The sequence below is a fragment of the Pyrgilauda ruficollis genome, unplaced genomic scaffold (assembly GCF_017590135.1).
Source record: "Pyrgilauda ruficollis isolate IOZ18807 unplaced genomic scaffold, ASM1759013v1 scaffold147, whole genome shotgun sequence".
Taxonomy (NCBI): Eukaryota; Metazoa; Chordata; class Aves; order Passeriformes; family Passeridae; genus Pyrgilauda; species Pyrgilauda ruficollis.
In genome coordinates, this window is record NW_024513321.1 from 842,900 (window position 1) to 867,669 (window position 24,770).

Sequence of the window (24,770 nt, forward strand, 5' to 3'; positions counted from 1 at the left end):
GTACTGTATATCCAGAGATCCCCCTTTGTGCCTGGCTTTGCAGCATGCCTGAGGCTGTCCCTGGCCAGCCTTGCTCAAAGTGCACCACGTCACTTTGGCCAGAGAGCTGGCTTGAATCCTGAGCCCATCAAACGTGTGCTGCTGCTAGCTGTAGGGAAAAGGGCCCCTCATTTGTGAGGTCTGCTGGCTTGTGCGGATTTTGGATTGACCTTTGCCCTCACTAACAGATGGCAGAATAAATTGATGGTGGATGTGTTTTTAAGCGAGCAGATTGTACTTTCTTTCTTTGCCTTCTTGTCTGAGAATGTTTTTTTTCTTGAGGTGTGCCTTGGCAGAGAGATTACTGAGGTAGGTGCTTATCCTGCCTCAAGCATTTGAGGTACACCCAATTTAGAAACGGGTCAGTGTTTCACACTGACAAAGCCCGATAGCATTGAAGTGTTTTGAAATGTGTCCAGTGCAACTGTGTTAACAGCACCTTAAAGCAAAGGTGCATTTTCAGTAGTCAACAGCTACATTTGGCTAAGGAGCCTGTCCATGTTACTCTCTGGAGGTGACTCCAGACAGGGAGCAGGCTGAAGGAAGGGGGTGCCCTCTCAGAGAACGGCTTCTGCTGAAAAGTCTCTTCACCGTTCTTTTGCAAGCTGATTTCTTTAGATGTTGTTTATTCTTCCTTTTGCAAAAGGCAGTCGAACTTCAAAGGAAGCTGTATCATACCGTGTTCTCCATGCACTTTAGGTTTAAAGTGGAGTCTTCACACATTGATTAGAGGTAGAAAAAAGTGTCCATGGGGATCTGCTCCCTCTTCCTGCCCATTGTGACTGCTGACTGGACTTGCAAGAGCTGCCTCTAGTGAGGGGCAGTCTTTGGATAGGTAATTGCTGATGCTGATTTATACCTGTTTTCTCTTAAGTTACATTCTTAAGTGCTTTAAAATAGTATTAGGTTTACTTTTATTTTCATAGCAGATAACTTGCCATGTCTCTCTTTGTAGCTCAATACATTTTTAGTTGCTTCATGCCTAAATCTCCCTTTAGCTCACCTGCATTTTAGCAGTCCTCGTATAAAGCTTTGTTTATAGATAAACTGGAGCTCCTTCAATGTGATTCTCTTCATACTAATGTTTACAGTTCAGGATTCTGCCTCAGGATTTTTTAGTGCTTCCCACCTCTGCTGCCATAGGGTTTTGCCATATCTTCCGTAGAGGAAAAGAATGCATGCCCTGTGAGTACTGGTGGTTTATCCTGGGTTGACAACTGAGGTACCTTTTTCTTCTTTTATTATCATCTGACCTGCAAGCCATTCCTTTCATAGCCTTTTGATCCTGTTGGGAATGCCAGATTAATGAGACTAACTACTTTGGACAGATTTTTTTTTCTTAAGCAGAGAAATACTCCTTACATCAAGACCCAATTATACTGTCCTTACTCCTGTTTCAAAAACCAGTTCTTCAGGGGCTACATTTTAATTGAATCATTTATTTTACCTACTTTAAACAAACTGTTCAAAAAATCTAGGCTAGTGCCTATTGCAAGCAGTTGTATCTGAAATGGATTGCAGCTGGCCAGATTAAATGTGGCAGTTCTTTCTGTGGAAGGCATGCCCTTGAGTTCACTCAGGATGAGTGGCAGTGCTGCTGCGGAAGAGGAATTCAGAGATGCTCGTGGCCCGTGCGAGTGCTGCATTGCAGTTACTGTCAGCTTACGTCACAAGCAGACGCTCCAGCAGCCCAGGGGCTCCTCGGGAACCTGAGGAGAGCGTGGCTTTAGTACCATGTAACAGCACATCTCATGGTCTGTGTTTTCTGTGCTTCCTGGTGCATATCTTGTGCCTTCTGTGCAGGGAAACCTCTATCAGCAGCTCTCTGTTCTCCTTAATGCAGTGTAAAAAGCTGTGAGTGCTTATCCATTTTACAGCATTTGGGTTGGAGGGCTTTTTAGCCTCATTTTTTAATATATGTTTAGAGGCTTACACATGTCATACTGTGATTACAGCATTGCACCATTTGAACCTGTCTGTTTTAATTAGCAGTTGGCATTGCCCTATTTATAGATAGATGGAAAAAACACAAGCTAGCCAGTATGCAGTGCAGAATGTATTTTCTTCTGTTGGCAAGTAGTTTGTATCCATTTTTCCATAGCTAAACTGGCTTGGCAACCTGCAGATGTTGCAGGCATTGGGTACTGGTGCTTGAAATAGAAATGGACTCTGAAGAGGATGTGGGGTGGGGAGGAATAAATCAGAAACTGCTGTTGCATTGGAAGTCTATTAAGACTGATGATACGACACGCTTACCAGAGCATAACTGCAGAAGTTGACCACATGAAAAATGAGCACATTAAAAAATATATATTTTAAATCGTGCTTCTTTCACATTATTAAGGTTCCTTTTCACTTTGGCATGTTGTGGTAACAAAACTAGTTACCAGTACAAGTGTTTGGCTGTCCAGCATGGTTAAGTTGGTTGGTGGGTATTTGTACAAGCAGAAGAAACAGATTGATTCTTTCTGGAACAAGTTGTGTCTAGTCTATAAATAATGTGAAAAGTATATGTGTTTTTCTTTTTAACTGCAGCTTTAAATTTGAAAAAGTTTTGGCCTGTGTTGACCCTGCAATGCCCAGGAGACTGTCAAGAAACCAGAACAGCATTGTGTTATTAAACACTGGGTGTTAGCTGCTCCTCAGGAACTGTCTGCTGATGCACTTTACTCTGGGGAAAACAATTTGAGGCACCTTTGCCCTCTTCAAGAAGCTCTCCTTAAATAAAACCATAAATTACTTCTCAATGCAGATGCTAAATACAGGCACAGGAGTGTTGTTGTTGAGCAGCTCACATGGAGTTTGCTGGGTACAAAGTGACAAATGCTTTGCTCTGTAGAACATTTGGTTGCAAGGATTTCAACACAGTTGTGTTGCAGCCTGGGCTTTGCACAGCTTGTGGACTTGTGGTAGGGTACACACCATTGTCTTGAAAAACACTGCTCATGAGTCAATGCCTTGAAGCATTACTGCCTACCCATGAGGGGAAGGCAGGCAGTAACTCTTTTCCCTGCACACCTTTTCAGGGCAGCTGCATCCTTACACTGCAGCCTGTATTTTCCATTGTCTTGCAAGATTTCCTTTCAGTCTAGGACCGAGCTGACCACGCTGATAGCAGCAGGTGGATTTGAGTCAAGCTTACCCTTGGTGCTGTGGGACTAAAGCCCAAGAGTGAAAGCTTCCAAAACCTGGGGGGTTCTCACTTCGGTTAGCAGACTAAAATGTCGTCATCTCTGTTGGCTCTTTGTGTTACAAACTGCATTTGAGACCATATGGCAAGAGTTGAGTGATTCAAGACTTTTCTCAGCATGTCCAGCACAGTAATACAAATGTGGGTTTCCTCAGACAGGCTGTGACTGTGTGCGTGTTTGTGTGTGTAATTTCTGAGTGACCTGTCCTCAGGCTGACTGTCTTTGGGAGAAGAGCTGGTGGAATTGATCCTGCTTCACATGGCTGAGCAGGATGCAAGTAAGGGGAAACCTTTCATGTGGCAATATCATTGTGAAATATTGGAATGTGGGTTACATGGTGCTAAATCAGGGTAGTCTCTGAGGGAAACACAGTTAATAAATTCTAAATAGGAGGTGACCCTTTCTGAGCTTGATCTAGGCTTGTAATTTATGTGCTAGTCCTGTGTACTGCAGTGCTTAAAACCTAGGTCAGAAATCCTCCATGCAAATTTAGCACCTACTCTTGTCTTTAATGACGAAATTAATAGCTGTAGGGCACAGCCAGCTGTTTTGTAGGTGCAGGTTGATGAGGTCTGTTAGAAGAACAAGGGAGCACCAGAGCGTGTGAGGAGTTGTGAGGTTTAGATGGATTTCCTGCATTACCAGGGATGTCAAATGACCAGATGAATGTTTCTCTGCTGAAATCAACTTAATTGTAAAGCACTGTTCATTTTTTCTGGAGAAACCTGAAGAAATGAAGCGAGTTAGCAATTGGACTGGCTGCTTTTTTGTAGGTAAACTTTAATTGGTTTTGTGTAATTTTCAAAATGCCACAGACTTCATTTTTGCATTGACAGGGTTGTGACAATGCTGGTTTGTGTACTTATGGTGGGTGTTCACATTCCTTTGATATCAAAGCTTTTACTTGCATAAAACCAATAAACACTTTCCACATATATTTGCTGTGTTATGTTGACAAACCAGTGCCAGGGCTGCTTGGAAAACTGTATGTTTGAACTGTTGGTACAGTGGACTCTGGATTTTAGGTAAGGACAATAATTTTCACAGTGACACTAATAAGCAACTGGAAGAGAAGCCCAGGAAACTCCAGCCCTAGAGACACTCAAAAGTTGGACTGGACAGACCCCTAGGAACCTCATGAAAGTTGGCCCTGCTTTTAGTGGGCAGTGAGCAGACGTCTCATACAGCCTCCCAAGGTCACTCCCAGTCTTGTCTCTCTGGTTTTTGCTGAGTGAGATACTGTAAGGAAGGACTAACAACCAAAGGTGTTACATCAGTGTTTGGATGGGAGCAGGGACTCCCTCCTCTAGGAAGAGGGGCATCCCCTAGGAAGAGTGTTAGTATAGGTGAACGTGCTACTGCTAAAGCCTTAGCAGCACTCTGTGTGTGGATTGCAGCCTTGTTTAAAGCTGCCCAGCCCCAGTTGGTGTAGTCGTCAAGGACTGTAAGATGAGCAGGACTTGGCTAGAATAGTAATAGTACTCTAAATGTTTGTCCTGTGTGGAGTGTAAGGTGTGAACACCCTCCTGCTCCTCTCCTTGGGGGCTGTTCAGTGAGAGGAGGTTCTAAGGGTGTTCTGCACTGCAGTGAGAGAATGGATAAAGCAATGGAGAAGGATAGGTTCTGCTCCTCTTTCAAGGTTTAAATGTGAAGATTTGTAAAGCCCTGTTCTTAATTAATATTTGCTTTTCTTCTGCCTTTTGATTTCTAGTCTTTTTCATTGATTCAGGTCCTGGCTTTCTGAAGCTTCTTGCAGTTGTCCTTGCTACTAAGGGTGATGGAGTGACATTTCAAATCTTGGCCTTCGTGCCCAGGTCTTACACACCTGGTGTGTGGGTCACAGCAGGCAAGTCCAGCCAGGTCAGGTGCATCTGCTGTTCCAGGGGTTGAGGTGTGTTCACTACAGTTCAACAGAGCTTGTTTGCAAGAGGAAATGCAGTTATTCTGCCCCCGTAGCAAGGGATAAGCACATCCTTGGTGTTGGTGTGCCAGTCAGTCAGCGCTGCTGAGTGTCTGCTGTACACTGTGCTGGTCGTGCTGTACACCAGGGCAGCTTCCTTTGAGCTTTTCTGCAAGATGTGCCTTTTTGTGGCTCAGAGAATCAAAGCTTTTCTCCTGCTGCACTCTTCATAGTTTAAGCAGGCACACTTTAAAGGCAGCTTGACAGCATAGATTATTTGGAAGGATTCACAAGGGATAAACAGGAGTTTGCCTGCGGAGCATGTGAATCTGTGCATTCAAAGCAGCCAAAGATCTGGTGAGCCCAGCCCTGTGCTTGTAAGAAGTCTCACCTCTGCATGCAGCCTTCTGTGAACTTCACTCGCTGCTTACAAGGAGAAAATGTACTTCTTCTAAATTCAAAAGTTCAGAGTTCGCTGTGTTTTTAAGAGCATGTATTTATTGAGTTTCAGGCCAAAAGCACAAAGACCTCCAGTTTCTCTGCTTGGAGATGGTTGTCCTCATTTTACTCTCTGTAACAGGTGGAATATATCTTTTTTTTAAGCCGGGTTCACTGTTGTGTATCAAATTCCTTTGTACTGCAGGCTCAAGCAGCCAGCTGGTGTCAAACTCATGTGGTGACATTCTCCTTTGCCTTTGTGAAAATTCATTATATTTTAGTAAGGCTGAGGAAGCTGAAGTGGGATGCAGCCAGATTTAAAATAAAAGCAGCCTATCATTGAGGACAAAACCAGTTAACTCTTTGAGAGCTGACCTGATAAGCAGCACAACTGTCTTTATACAGGCAACAGGAGCTTTGAGGCAGTCTGGATAGCTAAACACTAGTGCCCTGGATTCCTGCTACCCTCTTGCTATCTGCCCCTTGATTAAAGAGGTGTTCAGGTTCTCCATGTGCCTGCTGCAGCGTCTCCTGGGGTTTAGAGGAGAAGTCTGCAAAGTCAGTGTGTTTTTAATCTCTTCTACCAAGCCATGTTGAAATGAGGCAGAGTCATAGTAAATAAATCAGTGGGGATGAAGTTGAAAAATGGGTATTTCAATACATATTTGAGATGATTTTTAAATGGCTTTTGCAGCACACAGGGCACACACAGGTGCCTTGAGAAAGTACCAAAAGAGAATGTATGGCCTTTTGAAGCAGCACCATATCCCACTTATGGATGAGTTGCAGTTAGAGATTATTAACCCTGAGCAAAGGCATGAGATTGCCCCAGGAGAGGAGACCATGTCCCTGAATACCTGGGGCAGGGACAGAGCTTTCCCTTGTACCCAGGGCCTGAGATGTCACACTCAGTGTTTAGGTGTGCACTGAGCCTTTTGATGGGTTGATGATTATTTATCTCTGTATAACTAACTGAAAAATAATAGACATTCTGCAAAATGTCTTAAACTGATAATTTCTTAAGGTGTTTTGAATGATTTTTACCTCCCTTTGTACCCTCATGATCTTTCCCTGAGTTCACTAAGGAAGTGTGCTCTGCTGGAAGAAGTGACAGCATGTAAAAATAGCACTGCCTTATTTTGCAGATCTGCTTGCTGTGGGGTTTCAGTTAGATCTGCTGACTTGGATTTAAAAATAAACTTTTCTTCTGCTTTTTGCACCTGCTTGTCCTGGCGGTGCTTGATCTTGTGCTTCAGAGGCAGCAGCCATTTGGTGGTAGCTGAAATCCTTGCTGGATTGGGATCAGCAGCACAGGTGGTTGGGAGACCTGAGTTAAGGGGCTTTTGAGGCCAGAGGTGTTTGTGAGGCCAGTAACTAAACATAAAGGGGAGAAAGACCTTGTAGGCTTTTTAGAGCCTCTGTGGGAGTTGTCAGTTCAAAATAAGCAGTATGTGTTTTGCCAAGCGTGCAGTGGAATTCAGTTGGTGTTCCAAGCCATTTGCTGTAAGTGTGTTATGCCTTCCTCTCATTGAATATTACTGTAATCTAATCAGATTAAATCGTAGTTCATCGCTGGGCCCAGGCACAATAAAGAGCTGTACTTCAAAAGAACAGAAGTGTCTTGAGTTCCTGCCTTCTTCACACATTGGGCTGACATTGAGTGTTCATTTAGAGCCAGATTCATGGAGGTATGGAGATCAATGGGTCTGGCTATCTAAATAGGCCTGAACCAGATCTCCATCTTCCCACTGTCTGGAGCATGCAGTGGAGTGTGGTCCTCAGTGCTGCGAGTGTCCCTGGCTGCTGGAGCTGGCCTTTCCCTGCCCTTTGGCTGCCAGCTTGGCTCCAGGGTTCTGCACAGTGAGGGGTTACCCCAGCTAAGTGCACCGGCTTGGCTTGGTGTTCTTCAGCTTCAGGAATTGTTTTCCTTACAGAGTTCTTTTTATTAGCCTGTTCTGGTTTTCATTGAGATTACCAGCTTCGTGACTCATGTCACCTGCTTTCCTTGAGCCATTGATGGGTGCAGCAGCTGGAGCAAAGCAGTTGGATCTGCTCAGACTAAGACTGTAAGGTTTACTGAGCTGTGCATAGACTGTTTCTGGAAATACATTTCACTATAAATCTGAAAAGAAGTGGGAAAAAGAAATATTTTGGGCAGTATTAGTGGACAGCTTGATTGTGAGTACAGATATTTAGCAGACCCTGCATGTTTTCAGTACTGAAACTATTTGTATTCTAAAGAATAAAATGTAAAGAATGGAAAACAGTGTTGTGGCATTTGCTCTTTTAAACAAATCTGGTTTTAATCATGCTTTGGTTTTGTGGCATTAAAAAGTTGATGCAGAATTCTAGGTTCATAAAAATGAACAGTAGGCACCTGTGAGGAAGAATGGATATTAATTCTTGCAAGAAATCACCAGAAGCAAAATTCTGTCTGTGCTGGCAACATTGTTCGTTAAAGGGAGAGGAGGAGGGAGCAAGCCGGCTTGCACTCCTGACAGGAACACCTCAAACTTGAGCATTTTGTTCCTGGGAAACACTTCTGGACTTTGCTCTCTGACAGGATGTCATGGTTCAGTGATGCATTTTGTGTCTCCTCACACGTTTGTGAATCAATGACAGACTTCCTCAGAAATTGAACTGATGCATCCTGTGATAACTTAAACCTTGCCAAAGCACTTTTATCCACCTCTGTGTGTGACATCCTCTTTCAAAGCAGAGGGCCACAGGTGAGCTTTGCATGCACTGAAGGCTGACTAAACCCAGAGTGTCCAGAGATTATAGCAGGGCTGGTTCATGACCATGTTTACGTGTTGGATGGACTGTGTAGTGACCTCTCTGTGCGTGGGTGAATTTCTGACCCTGATTCTTCAATGGCAGTGCTTGTGTTGACTCCCATGGGGTGAGGATTTTGCTCAGTGCTAAGCTAGAACAGCTAAAGTAAGCAAAAATGTTGCTCACTGAAGGAATAAGCAAGCTCAGAAGAAGTCACAAGAGCTTTCTTGCATATTCTTTAACAAAGTGACTGGGACATGGTCACAGTTTGGTCATAGTCTGTTACAAGGACTTCCGAAAGCTGGTGGTTACCAGGGCAGGCTGTGGGCTAGGGGTGGCTCAGATTTCCTGTTCCTTTGGCTTCTTTGCTGCTTTAACTAACTGCTACTGCCACTCTTCTCAACTCCTTTGTCATCTAAGATCAATGACAGTGCAATTTGAGATCCTGCCAGTACCATCCATGAACAAATGCTAGTTTTTTCTGCAAATGAGAAAATAAGCCATCGCCTGCATTTTCCTCTCACCTGGATTGTGTGGGACTCTGGCAAATGTGATGGAGAACTTCATAGCAGGCCTCTGTAAATATGTTTTCCAAGCAGTTTGTTCAAAAGGGCACTCGACCAAACATTGCAAGCAATCTGTTCCTTTGCAATGACAACTGCAGAGGTGCAGTACATGACAGTGGCCTGCCAGAGCTGTTTTATTAACTTTGGTTAATCTAAAATTCATAGGTGAGTTTGACCTTGAATTTGTTGCTCCAGTCTTCAGTGAGAGATGTCTAAATTAAATAAAAAAAAAAAAAAGCCTCAGGAGATAATTTTTTCTGATTTGGAGCAGCAGCTTTCAGAGACTTTACCAAGGGCTGTTCAGAAAGGCTCACAGCTGTAGGAATAAGGGTGTCCTGTTTTCTTTTCCTGCCTTGTGGATGCTGAACGACATTTGTCTGTCAGCAATTTTTGATGTGTTTTTCCAACTTGCAAGCCTTACCTGGAAACTGTTGTTTCATGCTCCTGAACATAGAGAGCTGCCATAGCTCTGCTTTCAGGCTTCTGTCCCAGTAGTAATACCTGTGCTACTCAGTTTTAAGCAAAAGCTGTCCTTTTTTCTCTGTTTGCTGTAACACCCTGGAACTGATCCCATCATCCTTGAGTTTCATGGAGGCATCCGTATAAAAAGTTCAGCAAGATCAAGGTCTGTGTCCCATGTAATCAGTGATGGAAACTGCTTGCTCTTCTAGCAGCATGACTTTGGATAAGGGTTGGGTAAATGGCCATTAGCTTAAAATGTCCTACTGTTAGTCATTTGTCACAGCCTCCATGTTCAGAACTGCATTTAATAATCCAGCCTCCATTCTGCTCCTGCTTTAATCTTTACTCAGAAGCCTCTTCTGATAACTTCAAAATTACAAAAATATTACAGCCATTTTACATAATTCTCTCCCTTTTGGGAAAGAGGGAAGTGGCTGGCACATTTGGACTATGGCCTTGAAGATAAAGGTGAGCTCGCTAGTAAGTTGGAACATTAAAGGCACTTCCTGAAAGGCAGCATCTTCTGAGGCTGCTGGAGTTGCTCAAGAGTGAAGTGAGAAGAGGAAGAGGTTGTTTGTAGCGAGTTGTTTGGAGTACATAGAGGCCATGCAGTTGTGCAGCTGCACAATTCATCAAATAATGATTTCCTTGATATATGATCATGATTAAATACAAACATAATGACTCCCATAAAACAATTGAGTCTCTTTCCTACAATCTCACACTGTTGTCTCTCTCTGATGTTGAATGACAATCAAGCATCGAAAGAAATCATTTATGCCCTTTATAGAGGACTCATTGTGGTGTTGTGGTCCACAGACTTCTCTTTAGTTATCTCACATGAAAAAACTTTGTGGTCTTTCACAGGCTTAGGCTGGAAAGGGAAAAGCAGGGAAGGTGAGAGTGTAGGCACGTTTTGCCTTGCAGAATTGCCTTTTACTTATGAGATGTAAGGCTGATGTTATCACCCACTTTCTAATCAAATTTGACAGGAGCATTTTGTTAAGCCACTTTTTCTGAGTGGGAATTCTGATGAATACAGCTCTCATCTCCGGTTTCCAAGTATTACTTTACACTGTTCCCAGGCATTGTTTGCCTTACTGGATGAATTATTACAGTATGTCAGAGAAGCAGATGATTCATGGCCTCATTTTATAAACTGAGAGCCCAAAGCACAGCAGTTTGACTTGCAGAGCTGCAGGGCAGTGAATGGAGCCACGTTACCCACCCAGCCTACTTGTGGTTTGGTGAAAGGTTTGCTAGTGTGGCCTCAGTATTTCTATTTGGGAAATCACAGCTGCTGGAGGATGTCCTGACTTTCTTCCAGGGACTTGCTTATGAGTGGAGGTGGACAGTGCATTTGGTGTATTCCTGACACACCTCTCTGTCAGATGCTCTTTCTGCCACCACATCTGGGGGTTGACAGCACTGAAAAAGAAGTTACCTCCACTGGTCATCTGTCTGCCTGGCTCATGGTTCCGACCTTGAGTCAATAGGCAATTGGTCACTTATGGAGCAGGTTTTAAAAAGATAAGCCATAAATTAATTTGGAAGGTGAAGCAGGTCTTGTGTGACTGTGGCATTGCCCACTGCAATAACCTTGTTCCTAGATTTTGGTTGCTCAGCTGCAGAGCCAGTACCAGGACTTGCACACACGTTAATGCTGCTTGTAAGGTGCCTCCCTGAGTGCAGAGTGCACATGTTGGCTGCCTGCTCTGGCTGTGAGTAAACTACTCATCAAACTGTAATTTATATAAAGCACAGATGAGTCTTGTTCACTGCAGCTGATATTGGATACAAGAAACAAATCCAAATTACCATCCCTTGTTACATCTGGATATTTTCAAACCATTGCAGTGGTACTAAATGATTGCCAGTTTGTGTAGCCAGCTGATCCCAGACCTTTGGAGACAGGAGCATCTGTGCAGTTCTGCTGGTGGGAACCAGCCCTACAACAACCTGCTGAAAGCTGAGATGAGCCCTTTGCACTGTGGTTGTTCGTGGAAGAACAGCTGAATGCATTGGTGATGGCCATGGTCCTCCAGCTCAATAAATCAAGGGGTGGTGAGAGGCTTGTATTTAATTTTTTTTTTTTTTTTACTTTCTCAGGAAGCATTTATATCCTTGACAGTTAATATAATTGAGAACAGGGAAGTAAAGGTCTGTTGAACTCCAGTGCTGTTGGAGTCGGTCAATCATACGCTGAGGAGAAGCAGTGGGATTCAGGTGTGGGACAAGATGGACAAGACGTCCTTTGTTCAGTCTGGTGACCCTTGCCAGCCCCACCCACTCCCTGCACCCCTCCCTGGGTCCATGCTGACCAAGCAGAGCTGGCTCAGCTCTCCCAAACTTTTCAGCGGCACTCCTCAGTCTTCTTCCCAAGCAGAATCCTCAATCCATCTTCAGCAACACCTTGTTTCCAGAAGGGACATCAAAGATTTCTCAGAACCATTTCTTTTCCTTTTACCTTCGCTTCATTAGAGTAGTTTTCATTCACAGAATAAAATTAACACCTCATCATTTGATTTCTTGTAAACACTTATGGATAACATGAAGTTTCAAAAGTTGGGAAGAACCAGTAGCCCACTCATCACCAACCAGTTGTGTTGGTTTTTTTTTTTCCATGGACAAACCTCTTTATTCCAGGCTTAATTTATTTTGTTGTGATTTTTTTTTTTTCCCACTCTGAACTTCGTTTGGCTGTCCTGCTGACCTTGCCCATCATCTGTACTGTGTGTTGAGGGGATATATTTATACTTTGGTTGATTGTGTTTCAGTTAAAATTCTGTAACCTTGGACTTTAATGTTAATAATAACTGACCCTTGTTTCCTAGTCTCCCCCAACACACAGCTTCCTTTTTATTGTTCTGATACGACCCTTCTTTTTTCCATACAACAGACTTAGGAAAGCAGTGTCACTTAACTATTGATGGTCCTTAGTATTCCAGTATTTCAGTGAGTTTTCAGCCTTAGAAACCTACCTATTGCTTAAACTCAGTGCTGGTAGCCAGGGAAATGTTTGGTTCATTTCTTCTTCTTTGCCATTGCAGTTGTGTACCACATTAGCCTCTGAAATAAAATTACTTTTATTTGGCAGTGGATCCAGAGAAAAATGCCCATGTTTTGGGACAGAAATCCATTCTTTGTGGATGCTGTTCCCTTTCTCCACTTGCTTTCTCTCTGTTACACCTCTCCCCATCTTCTGTATTGCCTTTTTGAGTTTCTGGAGTCTGTCTCAGTTTGTGTAAGTGTAGCATCAGGGGAAGAGCTGGGTACAGATCCAGCCTGGAGTCCATGTGCTTTTCCCACCTGTATGCAACGAGACTGCAGCTCTTTGATGTTACCAAATAATTATTTCAAAAGCTCCTTATAAAAACATGATTAATCAGGCAAGTGACAAAGGACTTTGTCTTTTTGAACAATACCAAATAGCCACAATTTGTTCCAGTTATTTAATGTCTTTGTTCCAGAGCCATTTAGTGGGCACAGGATTTAATTCTGCAAGAAGGAAGATGGTGACTTGATTTCAGGTTTTAAAAAATCAAAATTACTAAAAATGTTAAAGTTTCTTAGGAAGATATTTTAATTTACTTGAGCAATACTATTTTTAAAGCCTAGGGAATTTTTCTCCATGATACAAGCCTAAGGTTATTTTAATAATCAAATAAGACTTCTAAACAGATACTGATGCATTCACTGTTCCAGAGGGCACTACAGTTGGGAAACAGTTCATAAGAAGGCTGATGTTTGTATCCCAAAATGGTAGATTCGACGTGCAAATGGGAACTAAGCAAGTACCAAAACTGGCACTGGACGAAACAAAGTTCTGTCGAGAGGGAATGAATGGGCTGCGCGGAGCCGGGATTGCCGGTGGCAGAGGGCAGGGAAGGGCTGTGCTGGGAGCAGGGAAGGAAAGGCTGTGCTGGGAGCAGGGAAGGCTGTGCTGGGAGCGGGGAAGGAAAGGCTGTGCCGGGAGCAGGGAAAGAAGGGCCGTGCTGGGAGCAGGGAAGGCTGTGTCAGGGACAGGGACGGCCGTGCTGGGAGCAGGGAAGGCTGTGTAGGGAGCAGGGAAGGCCGTGCTGGGAGCAGGGAAGGCTGTGTCAGGAGCAGGGAAGGCTGTGTCAGGAGCAGGGAAGGCTGTGTAGGGAGCAGGGAAGGCCGTGCTGGGAGCAGGGAAGGCCGTGTCAGGAGCAGGGAAGGCCGTGCCGGGAGCGGGCGGGGCCCTTCGCGAGCGGGGTTTGGTCCCGCCCGGCGGCCGACGGCGCCACCTGGTGGCCGTGCCGGGAGCCGGGCCGGGCTCTGCGGCCGCCGAGCCCCTTTGAGGCGCTGGGTCTAGAGAATCCAGGGACGGGAAAATTGCATCGAATCCCCTAGGTCTGTTCCTAAAATGTGGAAATAATTTGTTCACAGATGCCCGCTCCCTTGATAGCTGTGCTACTTGGCTTTTGACCTCTCAAACCCTTTTCTTTCAAGTCTTCTGCTGCAGGGTTGAGCCTCATGGCGCAGAAAATGCCTGGAAGAGCTGTGCTTTAATTGTGTTTGGTTGCTCGTTTCTGGAGTCTAGGTGAACAGGAATTAATCTCTTCCAGGGGTGGCAGGTACCACTGAGATCTGCCCTGTTAGTAGTCTAGTTGATTATACACTTACTATTAATCTGTTTTACAATTGCTCTGGAAGGCTTGGCACCCCCCTCCTGGTTGTTGTGCCTCTACACCACAGGCAGGAATCTCATCAGGTGTCTCACCTGCCTTTTGGTTTTTGTTTTTCAGGTGGTACCAGAGAGATTGGGTCTGCTCTCACCAGGATGTGTATGAGGCACAGAAGTATAGAGTCCAAACTCAGGCAGTTCTCAAGGTGAGTGGCTCCATACGTGGCCCAGCACTGAAGGTTCCTCTTTCATGTGCTGCTGGGGAACATCTAAAGCTGTTCATCAGCATTGGCTTCTCAGCTGACCTCTGCCCGTGTCACTGAGAGCAGCAGTTGTTTTCTCCCTGCAGTGCATTAGGTGCTGTGAACATGCTGGGTTTCACTGCACATTTATGGGGCTGGGCCAGTTCACCTCAAATCACCTCTAAGTGCTGCAAATTCCCACTGTCAGTCCCTGTTGCTCAGTGCTGAACAGGCAGCTGCTGATGTAACCAACTGGCCTGTCTTTGTTTCAGGACTTTAAGCTTTGTCACTAGGTTTTAAACAAGCAGCAGCAGCAGCAAGTGTTGTACTGGTTCCTCAGCTTGCTGCAGAGCCCAAATAGTTCGTGGCCAAGAGAACAACTTTCAGCAGAGCAGTATAGGAAATGCAAATTCTCTCATCCTGTTTTTGCAGTTGAAGTTAGATGCAGAGGTAATGAGAGAGCATTAACTGATGTGCAGCGTGGGCTGTACAAAAGCAACCTACTTCAGTAGTTAGTAGTAGTTTGCATATGTGCCTTTTTTAACCAGACTTAAAAGTTATACAAGACCTTAGGTGAACAAAAATGATGCTTCGCCACTTGCCTGATGGCCTGCTATGTTTTTTCCCTTTTTCCTCCCATCCTTGAAAGTGTTCAAAGCCAGGTTGGATGGTATAAGCAGCCTGGTCTAGTGGAAGGTGTCCTTGACCATGGCAGGGTGGTTGGAACCAGATGATCTTTAAGGTCCCTTCCAGTCCAAGACATTCTATGATTATGCTGTGATTACTTTAAAATAAAGTTATTTATAAAATTGGCCACGAGCAGACAGTTTTAGTCTCCTGTTTAAATGGTTTGATCCCAGTCTCATTAATTAGTGGAGCATTACTGGTGGTGTATCATGGACTGCATCAGTGTGAGGTGAGGCACATCAGTGGGCAGGATATTGTTCTCTTCTACAGCTGCTCTGTCTTCTTGTGTATATACATGTGCTACTTGAGTTTATAATCTCCATGGTTGCATGAACCTTTCTGGTGTCCAGAGTTTCCATTTAAATTACGTGACAGTTGAGTAGGATCTGTTTACTCTGCACTGTTTCAGGTCACTTCTCTGCTTTACTCTCTGTTCCTCACTGTCTGGAGCTTTTGTAATTCTGGTTATCTTGTGATGTGGATTTTTGATTTCTTTTTTAATCTACTTTTTTTTCTGCTTTCTCTAGTGTAAACATTTTTATGTTCTGATATTTACATTGTGACACTGGTAGCTGTCACAGCAAAAAGTAAAAATACTCCAGTATTGACCTTGGCTCTCTCTGTAAGAATAAGGGCATCTGCAGGATTTGATTGCTCTTTGTGTTTTTTCAACAAAATTAGTGCTTTAATTGACTGTCTGATAAACCCACTTCAAGAACAGATGGAAGAGTGGAAGAAAGTGGCCAATCAGCTGGATAAAGACCATGCAAAAGGTAGTTACAGAGGAAGAATTCTTTAATAGGAGTAAGATTGTAATATCAGTTTTGCTTCCTCTTTTCATGTTTGTACTGGAGAACTGAATGACATGCTTCAATATGTATAGCAGTTTTTCTCTTCTGAAACACTCCTCTCCCAAAGTGCCTAACAAAAATATAACCCTTGCTGTGTGCATTTTGAAGGTTTAGTTTGCTGGACCTTGGGGGTGGGTTGTTTTCCTAGACCGATAAACAGTGACTGGGTCTAACTCTGTTAGCCCACTCTCCCTGTATGAGCTGAGGATGTGAGATGCCGCATATATCCTTGCAAAGCCCTAGGGTGTTGTTAAAAGCAGCTTGTAAGATCATGTTATGCCTCAGCCAGAGCATCCCCAGAGAGTGCACAGCTCTGTAGAACACTGAGCATCGTTGTTTTGGACCTGATGCCGTACAGAGAGTGCACCTGTGGAGCAGGAGAGCTCTGCTGGGGGACGTGGAATGCCCTGGGCTGCAGGGGTGATGATGGCTCCAGAGGCTTTCCTGGGGGAGGGAGCAGCAGGCAGCCAAGTCTTGCACAGCAAGCACATGTTGGTAGATGCCTTTATACTGGGAATGGTGGCCCTCTAGCTCAGGTGCTGAAAGCACGTTGTAGTTCACCACTGACTGAGCCTTGAAAATTTAAGACTTTTGTTATGTCTGAAAGAAGCAGCAGCACCATGGGAACTGATTGGAAGGAGTGGGCTTGACCTCCAAAAGAGGATTTCCTTCTTGCCTCGTCATTACTGGGGTCAAATAGAAGCAGTTGAATCAGCAGCTCTTGGAAAACTTCCTGCCTTGTGCTGCAGTGTTAAGCATGTAGTGAGCAGGAGAGAGGAGTCACATGGGGTCACTGCTAGTAGGGGTGAGCCAGGCCAAAGGGGCAGTGAGATTTAGAGTTTACTTGGCAGACTTGGCTGTTGGGAGTGCAGTTGGCCTCAGTACAGTTCTTGTGCCTGCCATGAATCTGCTTCTGTTTTTCCATCTACAGATGGGTAATAACACTGATCTGCTTCGTTGAAGTGTGTGTGTACATGTATATACATGCATACATGCCTTGTATCTTCTTCTTTTTTTTTAAGTATCAGTTTTCATATCTGGTGCCTTTAGTGTTCCTGCACTAGAGGTTGAATATTTTGTTCTGGGATTTTAATTCTCCTGGGATGTGCAGCTCATCTGAAAATGAGGACAAGTGCAGTGTGCTCCACTTCATCAGAAGGAGCTGGCAATGTGACCCTTCCTTGGGTAGAGTTTTAGCAGCCTCTTCCTCTGCCTGACTCTCATGCTGGAGAGGGATCACAGGATATTCTCTGCCTTGCCATTTCTGGATTGCTGTTTTTTCACACAGATGTTTCGAGAAACCTGTCATCTCTGTTTTCCATTCCTGAGAGTGGATGAAATGAAAAGCATTCTAATTTTGTACTGTGTTCTCAGTTGTTATTTCTGTAAAAGCTTTGTTTATTTGGGAAAGATTTTGGTATGTGAATGTGCTCACACCCTAAAATGTTATATTAAGCCAAATGTATGGGCTTTACAGAATGTGAGTTCTAAGCTGCTTTGTTTAACAGTAACTGTTCTCTAAAAGTTTGTAGTCTAACGTCTTTAAATGTAGCCTTTTCTGTGAAAAACATTAATTTTCACATGGATTGTATTGATAATAGAGATTGTGTGTATTTTTTAGAATACAAAAAAGCCCGCCAAGAGATAAAAAAGAAATCGTCCGATACACTGAAGCTACAGAAGAAAGCAAAGAAAGGTAACTTGCTTCATACTGTACTGTTAACAGCCTTCTGAGCTGTGCTCATTGACAGTTCAAAGATTGAACAGTGATAGGATTTTCTGTTGTAATAATCCTGCCCCTCTAATGTATTCCTGGACTTATTTGGGAACCTAGATACAATTACTATGTGTCATTTAAATCATGTTCTGAAGCTGCTGTCTAATGTTCTTATACAAAAGCGTTAAAACTGTTAGTGAAAAGTCAATAATGTTTTAAAATAGAGCCCTTACTGCTAACTTTTTCTTCTTAGGAACACTGACACTCTTAACATGACTTGTGCAGATACCTGTAAAATTTTCTAGAATCTTTTGGAATCATACTAAAAAACCCATTATGTAAATGTTCCCTAACTATTAACATTTCTCATTGTTCTTTCTTTCTGCCACTTTTACTCTTTTTTCTTTTTTTTCATCAGCCTCTAATCTCCTAAACCTTACTTTATCTAAACCTTACTTTATCTGTCAGAGTGTGAGACAGTGGCATGGGTTGTTTTCAGGGGGGAAGGACTCTTGGCAATCATAGAAAACTAAAGATGAGTGAGAAGAAAAAGGGAATTTTCCTGAAAGACAGTTTGTCTTTTTTCGCAGCTGTATCTCATCTTGCTGTCCCACCTCCACCTTGTCATAGGTGTTTAATCACTGTTTTGAGGGAAACATGCAGCACTGCCATCACTAAGGGTTTTACTTGGCCAAGTGCAAACCTCACCAGGCTTTGGAGCAGTGATAGGGAGCTTGTACAGAAGACTTCCTGGTTCCCTTTCCTGCACTGGGCTCTTCCCAGCTGGGTCAGAAGTGTGCTTTGAGCAGCTCTCAGTCTGCAGGTTGAAACTTGTCCTTCCCCTCCTGCCTGAAAACTGAACCCAGGGACCAGCAAAATAAATGCTGGGATGGGGAGTTTCTTGAAATTTTGAAATTGTGTAAGTGTTACCCAGAGCAGGTGAGCTGTCTCTAGCTGTCCTTCCATATAGGTGAATCAGTAATCACACTGGTAGAAAGCCAGGTGACTGAAAAACTGCTCTTGAATGTTAGCTGACTTTAGATAAGAGATGAGGAAAGGAGAGATGAAAGTCACCAACAGGGAGCTTAGCTCAGTAGGTTCTGTGTGTCTGTCAGGTCAGTGTTCTAAATTAGATTGGTGATCCTTACCATTTGAAATAAGACTTCATGAGATAAGATTTTATTTTTTGGATAATGCGTGAACATGTTTCTCATTTTGTGTGATGAAATGTCTGACTGCAGACCAACAGCTTTATAAAGTTTGTGATATTCCTTCCATGTCTCCTCCTGTCTCCCCCCCACTTTTTCTAGTCTTATTTCTTCTTGTCCTTGTGTGATACAAACAACCCATCAGTGCATGGTAGGTAAGCACTGAGAAAAACATAGAAGCATGGAATGGTTTGGGTGGATGTCTGGGATCTGTGAGGAGTGAGCCATTTTTTGAGCCTGTTTCTATGGATTGGCAGCTGTCTGGCTCCATTTCCCCTTTATCCTGCTTCTGAGTGTTCAATAAATCACTCTGCAGTATTGAAGGAGGAGACATCACTTTCTGTGAAGTGTGAAGAGGAAAGAGAAGTACTTAAAAGCTGCTGGAAAAAAACCAACCCACTGTTCTCATACTGCAGATGCTACCTGCATCTGTTAGCAGTGGTTAAAGCAAGCAGACTTGGTCCTTGGATTTTCTGCTTTCATATCCCCCTCCTCAAATGTGAACCAAGTCTCATCATGAGAGTCAGGAAACTCGTGTTTTGTTCTCCTTCAGGATTAAACGTCTTTTAGGGAAAAGTGGAACAGGCCTCATTTTGCTGTTGTTGTAGCAGCCATGATGTGATTGAAGTTTTGTTTCTTTTTTTTTTTTTAAATCCAGTTCCCTTGCTTAATTTTGCCATTACAATGTTCTTTTGGAGGTGTGGTGAAGGTGCTGTATTTCTGTGCTGTCCCTCTTGGAGCTTCTGTCAGACTCATGGTGTTTGCTCCAGAGCACAGAACCAAAGGGAGTCAGGGGATGTTTGAGTGTGTTGGGGCAGGTGGAAGAGCTGAGGGCTCACAGGTAGCCAGTACAGGAAAATGCAGGAGCTGCAATATTTCCGAGGAGCTGAGATGTGTTCTCATGGCCCCTGGGGAAGAGAGATTGGAGAGGCCTTGGCTCCTAAGGCTGTGAGTGTGAATGCCCAAAGCTGTTGGCCCCAGCAGGAGTAGAGAGGGGATGGGAGGAAGTTCTCCCTGCGTTCTTGCAAGTTATCAACAATTCTTAAGTTAGAAGAAAAAAACAGCAGCAGGTGCCTTTTCTCCTCTTTGTTGTTTTGGTCCCTATCTTGAGGAAATAAAGCTTTGGTCTGACTGCAGTGTCAAATGTTGTTGTGAAAATGTTTTTGTATGTACCCATCTTGACAGATCTGTTCAATGTCCTGTGTGGTGAAGTATGTTGCTCTTGCTTCTACTGAGAAAAAAATCAAGAAAGGGTTTATTTCATAACGTGATAAAGCTGCAGAAGTGATTCTGCTTTAGGACACAAATGAGGTTTGAACTATGGGAAAATTATGCTGGCAGGCATGTGGCTGAGTGCATGAATGTCTTCCTGTGTCTTCAACTCTCCTGTTTCTCTGTTTTACAGACTTTTTTTGTTTTGTTCTTCCTCAAGCAGGATCTGTCCCTTTGATTTTTCTGTAAAGTTACTGACTCACCTATGGGAACTCTAAAACAACCAATTCATTCCCTTCCTAGCACTTGTAAGAATACTTTTGTATTAACTTTATGATCACCTGTGGGCAAGCAGGATGTTTGCTGAATTCTGGATTTGCTTCAACACTGTGCATGCTACTATAAAGGTCCTTTAAGCTTATTCTGCTATTTCCCATCTGACCTTATGGGAAAGTGTTTTTCTTCTGCTTTGGGCAATTCCAGGTGGAGGAGCTCAAATATAAGCTTCTCCTTTCCTCGTTCGCATCCTGGCCGTGGTGTCCTCCAGGCCTGATGCATTGGGCTGTAGGGCTCTCTCTCACAGCTGATGCTGCAGCATGCGCAGCAGCTCCTTGCTCCTTGTCTGCATCCCAAGGACGTTTAGGAAGGAGGGTCATGGGCTGTGGGGCTTGTCCTGGCTCCCTGCCTTAGCTTTGGGGGGCTGAATCCACAGGGGTTTGCCTGTTCCATGGCTTCTGCGTGGTCTGTTTGTTCCTCTTCCATGTGGCCAAGGTCAAAGTTCAGGCTGGGCATTTCAGATCACGTGTTAGAAATTACGTTTGCAGAGTAAGTACGTTCACTGCAATAAGGGTGTTTCCAAAGCTTGAAGTGAAATGGGGAAAACACCAAACTTTTCCAAACAAAACAAAAGGAAGTCCAGGGTCCTTTCTGGAAGTTTGTTAGGGTATTTTTAGTAAAGTGACACAACTGTGAAATGAAGGTCTTGCATTTCAAAAGACCTCACAGAGAAAATTTTCACCCTATTTGTTGTCTTTAACTATTAAAAAAAAATCCACCTGAAGCTAAATCTATGTAGTCTTAAATAGGATCCTGGTGCACCTCCCAGGTCCATGCAGTCCCTGAGGGTCTCATGATGCTCTTCAAGGCCTTCTTATGCCCTTATTCCCATGGGGAACAGGCCCCTGGGGCTTGTTGCCCACCCCAGCATTGACACTTAGCTCTTGTCTGAACAGATGAAGTTGTGTAGTGCATAGAATTGCAGACATCTTCTAAATTGCTCTTTGTTTTCAGACAAACATTGGCCATCAGAAGTCAGCCCAGCTAACCTGAGTCAGCAGAATAATTATGCATATACTTAAAATAAATTCCATGTTTAGGTTTCTGCTGATTCAGGGCCTCATAAGTGGATCCATAGTTGCTATAAGCTGTTGATGCTGTATTGAATCAGGAGAGAGTCAGCAGCTGTGGCTCTGCATGTAACCATTTGGGAAGGTTAACAAAATGCATGATTCTTGAAGAAAAAATGATCAAGTGATTAAATTAAAATATATCTGAAGGTATCTGCAAAATCTGGAGTGCATGTTGGGTGTATTTTCTGTATTTCAGCTTGGCTATTAATGAATAAATAAACAGGTTTCACTCCTACCTATAACATGACTGGTAGGTTTCATTTTCAGGTTCTTCATGTGACGCTGTTTGAGCTTTGAGGAAAATGTTTAAATCCAAGTGGATATGTGAGAAGCTGGTGGATGTAACATTACCAATAATATAACACATGTTAATAAGAAAACTGAGTTTCATCTGTAAGACATGTAGAACTTTCTGCAGAATTCCCTTAACATTCAGTACAACATTTCTTCTTGGGTCCCTGTCAATGCTGAGTATCCAAACTGGCAGTCTCTCCTTTTGAATATGCAGCAGTTTTGGAGAGTATTCTGTGATTCTAATGAAATTTAGAGAATAGAGCATGATTTTTAATTTACTGCAGAACATGATTATTAATTTACTGTAATACTGCCAAAAGTGCTTTTTCTTCCACCTCCTGGTTAGCAAAGATTATGTATTTGTGTTTTAGAGCCTTTTTAGGTTTTTTTGTGTTATCCTCTGGTCTTTGTAATATTGCTAGACTGTTCTCAAGGATGGTTGTGCAAAGCCTGTGACTCTAAACTAAAAAACATAAAGCTCTTCAATGCAATTATGACTGAAGAATGTCTCAGTTCTTATCGCAAGTGCTGACCTTCTCACTTTGCACCCTTTCTGTACATGGCACTTGCCCTGTCTGGAGTGGCAGGCTGGAGAGGGAGAATCCCTGGCCAGAGCCTTCCTCCCCAGGAGGGAGCCTCATTCCTCTAACTTGATCAACTGTGGCACCATGACTGAAGTGAGAGCCAAAACTCAGTGGAGTCAATAAGATGCAGCTCAGAAGGAGGGAAGCTAATGAGCAAATTTTCCTTATCTTTTGCAAGCAAAAAATCCTGTGTGGATGAGACCATAGTGCCTGCAGGGCTTTTTGGTGTGTTTTGTTGTTTTAGGGTTTTTTTTCCCCTGCAAGCTTATAATGTGAGCTCTCTTGTACAAAAATGCAGTGAAGACATGTTGCTTAATCAGTGAGTGAAGACATTTCTTCGATTTACTTTAGTTCCTTGAGTTTTGAAGGCCCCTTGATAGTTCCCCTCTTTTTGACAGCAAGCCAGTTTTATTGCAAAATTTTATTATATAAAGTTTTTAAATTAAAATACACATATCATAGTTAATTTTTTGATGTTCTTCCACATTGCATCAGCAATTAGGTTTTCATTTAATGAACAATCTGTTAATGTAATTGCAGTAGAGAACGTCAAAAAGTGCTGTGGTTACTCACGCAGCACCAGTCTGGAGTTCTGCAGGTTTGAGTTCCCTCTTCCCTGTGAGGGGATGAGCTTTGTGCCACTTGACCAGGGTCTGGTTATCTGTGTTGTGCACTTTCTCTGAAGCACATCTTCTCACTGAGGAGTCTAAAGTGGTTTAAGTCTCATAAAATAAAACTGTGTGGTAAATAACCAGGGGTTTAATTTGCAACAGCTCACCGGGATGCAAAACTAATGCCTTTGTCTTTATCAGCAACAGAAGAAGTCAAAATAGTCTAGTCCAAACTGCTCACTCTCTTGTCTTGGCGCTGATGATAATGTCTAAATTCTAGGAATGCTAGAATACCAGTTTGACTTTTTTTATTTTCCTTTCTGTGTCAATTTTGTGTCCTGCAATTTCTCACCATGCGCACCTGCCTGACAGCTGAGGCTCTGGGTAAGTCTGTGCCATGCTGTGACCCTGGTGGCTGGTTTATTGTAGCCCTTGCTGTGGCCTCTTTATGGTGTCTGGTCTCCACTAACTGCCTAGACTTTAATTTCTAATGCAACTAAAATATTGCTTAATCTTGATGAACAAACCATCTTTTGATTTATTTTCTTTTGGCATATAATTGGAACACTGTAAAAGAAGAAAACCAGTATTGTGGATAAACCTCTGGTTTATTTTAGAAAGGGATAACGTGGACAGATAAATCTTGTCACAGCTGGGAGAGAAGTTAAATGGAATAGACATGTCATCAAGGTGATGTTCAAATAATTGAGTATCTTATTGTTAATATGACTTTTAAAGTCTAGAGCCTAAAGTCCTTAATGTTGGTCTCTGTAACCTGTGATCCAAATTCCCCTTTTTATGAAAATCGCATGCATTTTTCTTACCTGATAGATAAGAAATATTTACTTCATACTGGGGAAAGGGTTGGAATTCAGCATCACAGTTGTCTCCTGTTGCCTGATCACATCTCAGATATGTTTAAATTGGGGTGTTGTTTCAGCTATTTTGCAAATTTAAAGTAGCTGCCTTGAAATCCCATTGTGAATGAAGCATGGTGTTTCTGAATCTGAACAAAGTACTCATACCTGCACTTGTAAGTGTAGTGATGTAGGTGTTGCCTTTAGGAGAAGCCTGAATTGATTAAATCAGCGAGCTCTTGAGCAAGGTGCCACCACTGGGCTTCTGGAGCTGGGCCTTGTTGAGGCTGCTGCTTTTCCCCATATTTTGAAACCACACATTGTGGCTTTCCTGGTTTGTAATTCAATCTAGAAATGTCATTTGGCAACTTGTAGCTTTTCTGTTAAGGCAAAACTTTGCACTTTTGAACATGAGCAGCTGACTCAGATCTCCAGTAGCCAAAAGAAAGACTCAGATTTGGTTTCTGAAGGAGTTTGAGGTTAATCCCACTTAGGAGGTTTATGGTGGCAGAATTCTTCCGTTCTCAGCACAGTTCCATATTAGTTCATTTGTTGGCTTTACTGTGCAGAATGTAGAGGTTGTTCATTCTGGCAGCTGGAGCAGGCATGCTCTTGTAAAGAAGGTGGTTTGGGAATGACTGTCTTGGAGCCTACTTTGATTTGTACAAGTAGAGGTGTACTCAGCATTGTCTCATACCGTATATATTCTACCACTCTGTTAAGTGTCCAATACTGAATATTTAAATTCTGTGCAGATGCTTTAAAAAGTGTCTTTCTGTGAGGACATAGAAAACAGTAATTTCACCAATATTTGCTGCATTGCATTGTCAATAACAGCAGTTACTTTAGCAGTCCGACTTGCACAAAGAGAATATAAAAATTATTTGGTGTTGTTGAGAGTTTTCTAGTATGTCTTATACAGTATAGGCATGAAGTTGGGTTGAAAATTAGGTTTCCTTTTCCTTTTTCCTCTCATATTTTTCCTTTACTAAAGTTTTTTTTGGACAATAGTTATTTAAGAAATTGCATGAGGCTTTCAGCCAGGATTCACACAAAACACTGTAAAATGCAAGTTCTAT

General features: G+C 43.0%; 1 protein-coding gene across 10 annotated transcripts in view; it reads left to right on the plus strand.

Moving 5' to 3' along the window:
* MTSS1 (MTSS I-BAR domain containing 1) overlaps nt 1-24,770 on the plus strand; it is a 125,364-nt gene that overhangs the window by 76,627 nt on the left and 23,967 nt on the right. For 5 of the 10 annotated variants that reach the window (XM_041460672.1, XM_041460681.1, XM_041460677.1 and 2 more), the window contains 4 exons: nt 14,141-14,225; nt 15,630-15,721; nt 17,421-17,495; nt 23,207-23,218. In XM_041460672.1, the coding sequence (XP_041316606.1) occupies nt 14,141-14,225; nt 15,630-15,721; nt 17,421-17,495; nt 23,207-23,218 (264 nt within the window). The remainder of the gene's footprint in view (nt 1-14,140; nt 14,226-15,629; nt 15,722-17,420; nt 17,496-23,206; nt 23,219-24,770) is intronic. The other 5 variants (XM_041460675.1, XM_041460678.1, XM_041460682.1 and 2 more) reach the window with 1 other exon arrangement.